This window comes from Taudactylus pleione, unplaced genomic scaffold, assembly GCF_031769625.1.
Source record: "Taudactylus pleione unplaced genomic scaffold, aTauple2 ptg000177l, whole genome shotgun sequence".
NCBI classification, from domain to species: Eukaryota; Metazoa; Chordata; class Amphibia; order Anura; family Myobatrachidae; genus Taudactylus; species Taudactylus pleione.
The window spans coordinates 2,220,197-2,232,275 of NW_028284579.1; the positions used below are offsets into that span (position 1 = coordinate 2,220,197).

The 12,079-nt window shown below is 38.9% G+C and overlaps 1 protein-coding gene across 2 annotated transcripts in view; it reads right to left on the reverse strand.

Moving 5' to 3' along the window:
• Positions 1-12,079, reverse strand: part of TRPM3 (transient receptor potential cation channel subfamily M member 3) — a 212,994-nt gene that overhangs the window by 177,099 nt on the left and 23,816 nt on the right. For both annotated transcript variants that reach the window (XM_088475711.1, XM_088475710.1), the window contains exon 6: positions 2,765-2,939. In XM_088475711.1, the coding sequence (XP_088331837.1) occupies positions 2,765-2,939 (175 nt within the window). The remainder of the gene's footprint in view (positions 1-2,764; positions 2,940-12,079) is intronic.

Below are 12,079 nucleotides of genomic sequence, written 5' to 3' on the forward strand. Positions count from 1 at the left end.
TACTAACTGCCACCAGCATGATCTGCAAGTGCCCCCACTGCCTAGTGCAATGCATTTTAGTAGCGGTGCGCCCAGCTCCTTCACTGCCGGGTGCAACGCAATTAATATACATGGGAGTGGGCAGTGACTGTCTTCTGTGCTCCATCTCTCACAGTGTCTGCAGGGAAAGATGGAGAGATGTCACATCACTCTAGCAGAGAAGCTGTTGACCTACTAATAGAGACATATAGAGGCGCTTGGGGGGGTGATAATTTGTGGCATAATGTGTAAGGGGCATTACTGTGGCATAATGTGTATAAGGGCATTGCTAATGTTTGACATAATGTGCAAGGGAATAATGTGTAAGAGGCATTACTGTGTGGTATAATGTGTATAAGGGCACTACTAATATCTGAAATAATATGTAAGGGGCATTACTGTGTGGCATAATGTGTATAAGGGGCTCTACTGTGCGGTCTAATGTGAAAGGGGCACTACTGTATGGCATAATGTGTATAAGGAACTCTACTGTGTGACATAACTTGATATGACACTACTGTGCAGTGTAATGTGAATAAGGTTGCACTACTGTATGGCGTAATTTGAATCAGGGGATACTATTACGGGTCCACACCCCTTCCCCACAAGACCATGCCCCTTTTTTGAGTGCATGCTGGTCCTATTTAAAATATGGGGGGGGCACCAATCCTCTTTCTGGCACAGGGCACCAAAAGGTCTACCTACGGCTCTGGTGGGAGCTGCTGTGGAGGGTCATGTATTTGATGAAGTTCAATATATAAATCATGTTAGTATGTACTAATTTCCATTTGGGCATTCAGATAGTTCCATTAAACAGCTTTTGAACATAATTCACTTTACAATCATTGGTTGGTTGGTTTATTTGTTTTTTTAGATTTTGGGACAAATTCATATTGTCTGGACAGAAGATGCCTGGAAGATGCAGGACTAAAATAATTTTAAACCAAATACATTTAAAAACCAAAGTAAACCTCAATTTAACTTTCTATAAATAATTTTTCTATGCTACACAAAAAGTAACGCAAATATACATACTAGTTTAACCAATATGATTTTATATAAATGAGATGCTAGTTTATGTTATTGAAGTCAGATAGGATAGGGAGAAATATTATAGTTTACCCTGTGGAAGTGCGGTAATTAGATATGTGAATGTCTATTACTGTATAACGTTGGGTAATACTAATTACATATTGTTTGATTGGGCACCTCACAGAATAGCACAGCTATATACTGTTATATAATAAATGTCTGGCTGTAGGTCATCTCCCACACTAGTCTTCTACAGTTCTAAATAGAGTGACAGCCTACAGCAATATTATACCCTGAGGACCAATCTGCTACTGCAGAATTATGCAACCACTGATGTTGTTATACATTTTACTTCAAGTGACAACTTTATTATGTTTGTGCACTTCGATTCAGCTATTTGATTTCACTGTAAATAAGTAACATAATTTGTGTAGACATATAACCAAAAGAAAAGGAGGGTGTTAAAAAAAATCAAAACAATAAATAATAAATTGTAGAAGATTAGCACCTACAGACACTGTTTCTGTCAGACTTGTATTTTTGAAAGAAACGTTTTCAGCACACAGGTTTTATAATCACAGTCCTGGTTTTGACACTGGAATCCTACAGTTTAGAAAAGAAGGTAACTACACATTTGTGGGCCACACAGCAGCATTGGAAAGGGCACAATGGGCATGAGTCAGAGATGTGTGCTGTACACACAGCAGCAGTGTCTTTGGACGCAGCTGCTGGGTATAAATATGAGGCGTCTAGTGTAAATAGACGCCTTGTGTGATCCGCTGCTTTGTCCGAGGACGCAGCATCGGATCATCTGCAAAAACATAACCCATCTGAGAAACCCTCAGGTTACAGTATGCAGTATGGCCGGTGTTTTGACTCTGTCGGGGCCAGAAAATTGTAATCGGAAGATGCATACCCTGGCCTCGTCAAGCCTTGAAAATGGGGCTGACAAGCCTCAGTTTTCAAGAACACTGGCCATCATCGCCCCTTCCCTGCTCCAAAATGGTTGCAACATGTCAATCATGTTGCGGCTTAGGGAGAACGGCTACCACCATTGCAGCCAGTGATCGCCACATGCTCAGGGCCTAATTCAGATATAGTATGTACATAAACCTGATGGTTTACATACATATCCGATCGTGGGTCTTCAACAAATGCGCAGGACCCGTTCTGCATATGCGCAGAATGGGTCCTCCAGTCACGGTCGCAGTGCCCCCTGAGCTGCAGCCTGATTGACACCAACTCCTCCAAGTCATACAAATCTGACCTCGTCATGGCTTGCAATTCCTCTCACCTTCTTTGATTTGCTCTGGCCTACACCTCTCGTTCTTCCTGGTAGCCACGGCTCACACCCACCTGCAAGATTTCTCCCATGCTGCTCCCTGTTTATGGAACTACACTGCCTGACCACACTCTCTGCCAAACTTCAAACTTTCTAGAGCTCTCTGAAAACCCACTTCTTCACTATAGCCTATCCATCTCCTACCTGATACTACACATTTGCATATTCCACCAGTAATAGTCCCATGCCAACTAATTCCTCTTGTTTCAGCATTGCTCTCTCCTTTGTCAACCTTGTCTGTACTTGTTCTGTGTTTATTTGTGATTGTATTTTGTATGATTTGTAGCTCTGGCTGGGACTCTGAAGTTTTGTGGTGTCTTACAAATAAACAATGATGGTGATGGTGATGATATATTCAGAATGGCAGCCTACCCTCCTTCTTCTGAATATTTATGACCAAAGGCAAGAATATCGGATGCACGGCCACTCCCATCACAGACCACAACAGGAACAGGTGGACTGTCACGTAGATATTCCAGAACAATCGATATAACATTCGGTCCACCTTCCACAATGAGAGCCACCACTGGAACTCCTTGACCAATTCCTGTAGAGGCAGACAATGACCACATGCCCAACGTGATATATAAATATTTTATTTAAGTCATTACTGTATTTAAAATAACATCTAAGGGCATAAAAATAGAATATATTGCATGGTATGTTCTTCAACAATGATATGGTTAAATTAAAGTATTATATTTTTGATTATTTATGATTAAAACACTATTTTATTTATATACCTATTAATATTCTTTTATGTATCACTTTCTCCCTTAACACTGCATGGTGCTAAACCATCATTATGTATCATACCTAGATGACAGCTAGTGACATATGACAGAAGCCCTCTGGTGTTATATGATGGATGATACTATATTTGCCAAGTGAGGTAATACTTTATTTGAACAAAATAAAACAAACAGTAATGTAACCTGATGAAAGAGCTAAATACATACTGAAAGGAAACATTTATATAAATTACATTTTATCAGCATGTGGTTCTTGACTTCCATATGCTACATTCCACAATGGGTTTAGATGAATAATAGTTATCTAAAGAAGGTAACTAACTCAATGGACTGTTTTTGTATTTGCTGCCAGACACATGCTAATTTGCCTATTTCTTAGTCTGTTTCAGGAACAATCATTAAAGATCATACCATGTTAATATGTGCCACCTACCATACTTGGCACCTGTACAGAATATGCAAAATTCCTTTTCAGAATAACATAAAACATGTGTAAAATAAACTAATCTAAATGTAATATAAACCTGAATATAAAATAATAGTAATGACTTTAATAAATTCAGGACTAATACATAAAATTAAATATTGTATAATATGTACTGTACCTTAATGCTGTTAAATGTATACGTTTTTCTCAAAATATATTTAGCCCCCGGGGAGATTCTTACATCTTAATCACCAACATTTAATAGCACAAGACAATGGCAGAACGTGGGCCTAGGTTCCACATCACAGTATGAAACATGAAGGACACTTTAGGCTTTTTTTTTTATTCTTATTTTTATTAAGAAAGGAGCGAATAAAGATATATTACATAAATCGTAAAATAACCAATACAGTGTATATAAAAAATACAGTAATTGGCTAATCAGCAGGATCATAACATTTGTAATAAAGAAAATAAAGTACATGGCAGTTAAAACAAAAACCAGCAATGTATACATTTTAAATATTAAACAGGTTGAATAAATGATATCAAAATCAAAATCAACAGGCGTGCCCAGCAACTCTATCAGATTAGACCGCGGGCCTTGGCAAATTAATTGGGGCATCTTCTAGCAATAGTCTAGTTTCGTACCACTGAGTGGAGTGAAAGCATTTATGTAATTAAGTCCTTATATCTTCTGACAGGGAATCGATAAATCCCTCCCAAATATGAAAAAAAAATTCAGTACGCTCCTCCTTATGTAGTGAAGCCTCCAACCAGTCCATGTGAAATACATGAAATAGTTTGGATTTAAATAAATGTATAGAGGGAGGTTCCTTATGAATCCACAGCAGAAATTATAAGAATCAATGTTTTTGCTTCCCTGCAACATTTGAGTTGTAGAAGGTACAAACCCCAAAACTGCCCACTCTGCAGTCAAGGGCAAATAGTTAAGAAGGTAGGTCAATGCGAACCGCCTAACCTGTCTCCAAAAAAAGGTTATTAAGGGGCAGTCCCACATGCAATGCTTAAACGTAGCATTTGAACTATTACATTTAGGGCATGCTTCGGAGTCGGAAATCCCTATCAGGAATCTGTGACGTGGGGAGAGATACCCCTTGTGGTATATATTATAGAACATTTCCCTATACATGGACACAGATAATGTTTGCATGGAATAGGTGAAGGCTTTTGAGAGGAAGTCAATTGATATATGCGGAAAAATTTGTGTCCAAGAAAATATACCAGTCTTTAATTTTGTCAGGTCCAAGGGACCTATTGCTAAAATAGTGATATAGTTTTTCAACCAGATGAAGACCTTGCTAGTGTAACGTCTAGAGGGTTGGACCAATCTTGTGTGGAATGATGTTTGACACTTTAGGCTTTTGTCAGCTTGCACTTCTATGTTAGCCAGAATATACCAATCATCTTTTTACATTCTACCACTTTTTCCAGTGCAAATAAGTATTACATTGCATACTCTGCTATTACAGCTAAATGTAACAAACCTGTCCTTGCATTGTCACCATCTCAGACATTCCTGCCCCTGTTTTCCTCCTTAATTGTGCCAGATGATAGCAACTGTGACAAGTTTCTTTAGCTGTCATTTCTTTTGGGTGGTCCATTAAATTTAAATGCTTAGATGCAGCCAGCTCCAATGAATTGTAGCATAGTGAATTCACATCTGGGACAATCTGCTGCAGTTTGCTTAGGCCACAGACCATACAACCATCCAGCAGCCTACAGGACCTCTCAGAGTAAGTTGAGATGCAGGAGAGCAGTGACATACTGTAGATGTGATCCAGGATGTATTGGCTGCTCACTCTATTGCTTAGGTTTCAAGTGCTTCTACAATTTCTCCTGCACTTTTCTCCACCTCCTTATTATGATATTCAGAAGCAAGTAGGGGATTTCTCAAGCCATGCTCAATTCATTTTGAACTTGTTGTCCTGTCAAATCCTTGTTTGGCCTACCCTTTTGAGGAAAACAGTTATCCTCTATTGTACAACTGCCTTTATCACAACGTGTTTGAAGGTCTTTTTTTTCTTAACTAGACTCTCCTCCTATGACCCATTTACAAATGTGTCCTCATTTAATTATCTGGCCAGCTGGACATTTCCGTGGCTTTGAGTGATATGCTAGCCATTTTTTGAGTAGATATACTATAACAACTCATGATAAGGGGTCAAAATCTATTGTACTGTTCTGTTCTACAGAGTTCTATAGTATACTAGCTTGTGAAACCCTATCACAAGTTGTGGAATCCTATCACAAGATGGTTTTATTGTCATTAGCATATCATTAAAAGCTGCTCTCTGTAAGTTACAAGACCTGGACAGTGATTTCATCCAACAATCCACTTTCACTGCTGGCTTCTTCTGGCACAACCAGAATCTTGCTTAGAATACAGAGGTCCTTACAAAAAAAATCAATAGTTTGTATACAGTGTATACAATTCCCTTGATATATTTTACCTTATTCAGGGGTCTTTTTTGTCATGCAGTGAAAAGTGTGGAGCAGTAGACCACTGTAGAACTTGCCCATAGCAACCAATCAGCTCCTACCTATTATTTTATAGACTGTACTTGATAAATGCTACTTGAAAGCCGTTTGGTTGCTATGGGCAACTTCTACACTGGTTCACTTCTCAATGCTTTTCACTGCTTGATAAATAGACCCCATAGTGAACTTCCATTTTTGTTGCACAGAACTTTTCATTTTGTCTGTGCAAAATGAGGAGAGATACTGTATGAAAAACAGATTTCAATCCTAGTGGCAAACATTGTGAGTATCTCGCGGTTCCATTTGGCTTCTGTAAAACATCTGCAGTATTTCTAACACTTTGTGATCTTCTATCTCATTTCAGTCATCATTTATATGGAAACTGTTAACATTTTCTCTTCACAATTGACTTCTCATTGGCAGTATAGCAAAATGCTTATTATTTCCATTTTTGGAATAGATTATCTCTACCTCTGGACATCAGATAGATTCAGGAAAGGCTTGTGTTATCTTTATTTGGTCACAACCTGTAGGCCAAAGAGTTTCCTTGGTTTGCCAATTATTATCATCAATTTATTAAAAACTATCCTTTATTGATTGCTCTAATACCTGCTTTAGCCAAGCAAGCTGTTTACACAATAAGTGGCTACCTGAAGCCATTTCTACTTTCCTCTTCCAGCTCAGTGATACAGCATCCATATTCCTTCCACATTTGTAGTGGTAAATGCTTCTTTGTTGGAGCAAAATGGAAACAGTTAGGAGCTTCTAGTCGTTTATCTGGCACTTGTACAATGAAGGCATTTATTAGAAGGTAGACTCTCTCCTGCAAAATATATACTGATCACGAAAACCTGCAATACCTTTAAAGAGGGCAACATTTAAGTATTCTTCTTGTGATTTAATTTCTTGTTTACTTTCCATGCTGGTTTTAAATATATGAAAGCAGAAGCCCTTGCTTTATTATCATTTTGTCATTATGACTCTGCATCACTGGAAGAATTTCCTCACATAATTAACCTTGAATACATGCCTCCATGGCCACTGATTCTTTACAGCAAATATTTTGTGTCTTATGGACTTTCTGTTATCTGCTTCCTTAGGCCCTGCCGTATCCTTCTGCATAGTTAGTTGCTACTGTACCTATTGTAGCTGGATGCTGCAACTTGTGGTCCATATCTCCTTAATGAATTTCATGCTTTCCATTCAATTCTTTGTCTTATATTTTGACACTGATAATCATTAAAAAAATAGTTTGTATTACCTTTTATCTGCATTATTTCCCTGATATAGAAGATTCTGTGAACCATTTATTAACATGTATTATTTTGTTTACATCTGTCTAGTAGTGCATATATAGGGGCACGCTTACATTCCACGTTTGACAAGTGACACTATAGTATAAAAAGTGATCTGTGCCTACTTTTCTAGGACTGAAAGAAATGTGTGTAGTGCAAAGAGTGATGACTTCAAGCTCCTAACAAATTGCTACCTCTATAGCACCACTTTTCATTAATTTCTACTTTATAATTTGTTCTCCTAAAACACTGCTCGGAATACCTCCGAATTACCGGCGGTCCCCTGGCCGGCGTTTGGAATCCCGACACCAGGAGGCCAGCAGAGGAGGAAATCCTGATCGTCTAAGGTAAGTATACACTAACCTAATTCTAACCAAATAACACTAACCCTCCTTTAGGGTGCCTAACCCTAACCTTCCCCCCCAGTGCCTAACCATAATCCTCCCTCTAAGTGCCTAAACATAACCCCCCCTCCCCGCCGCCTAAACCTTAGTCCCCCGGGGAGGTGCCTAACCCTAAGTCCCCCCTGGGGGTGCCTAACCCTAACCCTCCCTCCCACTAGCCTATCCCTAACCTCCCGGGGGGTGCCTAACCCTAAGTCCCCCCCCGGGAGCCCTAAACCTAACCTCCCCCCGTGCGGCTGTCTGCAGCGGCGCCCGGCGTCACTACGATCGAGATGCCGGGCGCCGGTCTCCCGGCATCAGTAAAATGACAGGCATCTACATCTAGACGCCAGTCATTTCACCCTCGCCGAGATATGACAGTCGGGAAGCCGGCTGTCGGTATAATGTCAGTCGGCTTCCCGATTGCATCCCCACTGGTCAGTCATGCTTCATTATTATGTAATTTAATCATGAGCATGGGAAATCTGGGCTGCCTTACATATGTCACATTAGCACAATGTCTCACTGTTACTGTATTGGTATATGTGCACCTATACGGTAGATACACTTTACCTTAAAAATAGAGCATAATGCTGAAAAATGAATATGAGATCATAGGTCATGACAGATTGCACATATGCGATGCCAAAATATTCTTGCTTTAAAAATACTATATTACAATTTACATTCATTAACTGGTAAGTTGATATAGTTGTCGTACTGTGCATCTCTAACATATCAAATGCGGATTACATGAATAGTTATTTTGTCTCTAAAACATATTGCAAATAGTTCAAAACAGCAATGCCTGAGAGCAAGGAACATCAAAACAATGATATAATGAATGAGTCCAGAATGATCATCTTCATAGATTTTGGTAAATCCCTTTTAAATTTAGGTGTTTGGAAGTCAACACGCAATGGCTGCTTAATAGTAAGTATCGTGGAGGAAGAAACATTTCCAGATGATCATAATGATGGAGTGATGTTTGAGCTAGATGTCAGTAATGACAGTTGAACGTCCCTTTGCCTTCCCAGCCCCCTTCATATATTCTCAGGCATAGGATGACAAAGGGAAGCCCACGGGTCACATGACTTCTGTTAATAAAACAATGACGTACTGTTAAATGATATATACATATTTTAAATAGATGAAAAATAAAAAATAACAGCATTCTTTTTATCATCTCATATTGATGTGTTTTAAACACAAAATAAGTATTGGTTTAGATTACAGTTTCTAATGAACAAATATATATGTTTAATTACTTTTTTCAATCAACCCCAACTACAGCAACTAGAAGAATGCATGTTGCCTAAATTTCATTAACAGAATGTCACCACCTTGAAGTAGGAGCTCTGAGATATCACATAAAACAGTAAATAGCAAAGCAATAATTTCTAGTGCAAATGGATAGCATGGAATGTCTTATGTAATTGTTAATTTAAAATTATACACTTTTTAAACTAGCAATCCAATCAATCAGTGAAGATTCCATTTCAATTACACTTACTTCTAGTTGATGATCTAATTAGAAGAAATAGAATAATTAATTGTTTTGGTAATTAGTTTTCTTGCATATCGACTGAATATGCAATGCTGGGTATTCCAGCTATTACTATAAGAAGTACAGATTCACTGCCATTTACATCTGATGGTGTTATCTTCTGGAATTGCTGGTGATATGATTAGATGACAGCACTAGGGGCCCAGCATCCAGCCATATATTTAAGATTCTAACTTGGGTATTGCATGCACTGTTCTGTGCATTTTTACATTTTAATTTTGTTTTAAAAATTTTACAAATAATGCAGTAGATCTCTATCACTTCTAATAAGTTGCATCATGGCATTTTACATTAATGGCACAATAAGTGAATATAGTCTCCGTTAAATCTTGTCAGCGTGGGTATAGAGCTTATCCTGGATAAGCACTATACCCACGCTGAATCCTCGGTACTTGGAGCAGTAACATCCAACTCATAGTTTTTATCCACGAGGGCAAAGACTTCATTCAGAAGACGTCTAGCACAAATCCATCATGTCTGCAGCCTCAGATTTTTATCAACATCCCAGGGCCAAAAACTGACAGACACTTTCCCATGCCTCATAGCAAAAAAAAATGGCTAGATTATATCAAACACATATAGAAGCCATCAAATGTGAATGCACTGCTACAAATATTCCTAAGGCCAATGTTATTTGTTAATGTGTATATTGTCGGATTCAGAATGTTCTGAATAACTAAGAAGAAAAGCAATAAAATAAAATTATTATTTATGCTGTAAACTGTAAAATAAAAACAGTATGCCCCAATTTAAGGGTTAGGATAAATTGACTGGGTTCAAGAGTTCAGATTTATTTATGTGGGCATATAATAGTAACCCGACACACTTCATTGGTGGGAAATTAACATTGTTTCATACAGTGTTCCTCTGTGCTGGAATTGTCAATACAGCCTGAGCCAATATGTCTCGTTACCAATTCACAGACTGTGGGACATGAAGGAGCAGATTCAATTTGCCAAGAATTCTGCACCGTATAGTCTTGTAGTAACAATCTGTGCATTTTGTGTGATAATAAAATCTAAGCAGTTTACACATTTCTGTCAAGTTGTGGGCATCATGCCAGAATCATTGTGCAGTAACGCTGCAGTATGCGAACTATGTGAAGTGCATGAAAGAGTGGGGAAATCATCGTGAACCGCAAAAAATGTCTAACAAGATACCACGTATCCATAAGTACAGTACTGGAGGCTGTTAGAGGCCATGAGCACAGTATAGGAGGATGTTAGAGGCCATGAGCACAGTGCACGAGGCTGTTAGAGGCCATGAGCACAGTATAGGAGGCTGTTAGAGGCCATAAACACAGTATAGGAGGATGTTAGAGGCCTTGAGCACAGTATAGGAGGATGTTAGAGGCCATGAGCACAGTGCAGGAGGCTGTTAGAGGCCATGAGCACAGTATAGGAAGATGTTAGAGGCCATGAGCACAGTATAGGAGGATGTTAGAGGCCATGAGCACAGTATAGGAGGTTGTTAGAGGCCATGAGCACAGTATAGGGGGCTGTTAGAGGCCATGAGCACAGTATAGGAGGATGTTAGAGGCCATGAGCACAGTATAGGAGGTTGTTAGAGGCCATGAGCACAGTATAGGAGGCTGTTAAAAGATGTCACAGAGTTAAATTTTACAACTTTTATTAATGAATGAAAATGATAACCAGGATGTTTATTTCAGCTATTAAAAGTGTTTAGAGTAGTTTGTAGTACTTTGAAATGTATTTATTGTGAGTTCTAAGTGCATTTAAGCCTGCAGCCCACATCATGGGACCCCACTTCTCTGCAGGTCCTACACTATCTGTCATACTTATAGAAACCTGGTAATGTTAAACAGTTAACATTTTTTCAGTTTAAACTCTGTGATAGCAGCTACCAGGTCCCGTGATGTGGGCTGCAGGCTTAAATGCATTGATCAATCCATGAACCAAAACCCCATTATTTATTTATATATTATCGTGAGGGATTTAACAATGGTGAGTGCTGAGTTTTCTGTTTTTATTTATTTAAGCAATGTGGTCACAAGCCACTTGCACCCCATGCCCGGGGATGGCGAGTGCAGGTCTCCACCCCAAATCTGGGAGTGACTAGTGCAGTGGATTTCTGACTTTGTATGTATATATATTAATATATATATATATTTATGCAAATATTTATTTATATCTTTATCTATGTTTTTGCATATACTATTGTGGACTATTATGGGCCGGTATGAATCTGAGTCAAAATCAAGAGAAAAAGGAACTTTATTTCTTCAAAATACTGATCCATGGTGGAAATCAAAATGAAACTCTCTTCACTTCCGGTCCGGGGATCGGGTGGAACGCATGGTGGAATGCATCATGCATTTCCAGTTCCGGTTTACGGCAGAGAGAACCTGGTGGAACGCATGGAATGGAACTTCTGATTCCGGGCGCAACTGATGATGTCACTTCCGCCCGCGGCATGTGCCGAGAAAGGGCGCAAATGTGAAGGACTATTTTGGGGGTGTCTTATAATTAGTGTGGGTATATATATCTGTAATCTTTATTAGATCACCATGCTTCTGATGAAGGACGATTTGCCCGAAAAGCTTTAAGTCTGGTGACAATATTTGATGCCTGTGTTTTGGGGAATCGCATGATCATCCTAAATTGTTCCCCCGAGGAGAAGAAAAGATCCCTGGACTCTGGACCTCAACCCAATTCGATCTGGGAGGGTAACATTTGAATGAAAAGAGCGATATACTGTATACCCCATTGATACCACTTTGTGGTTATATACTTAAAGTTTT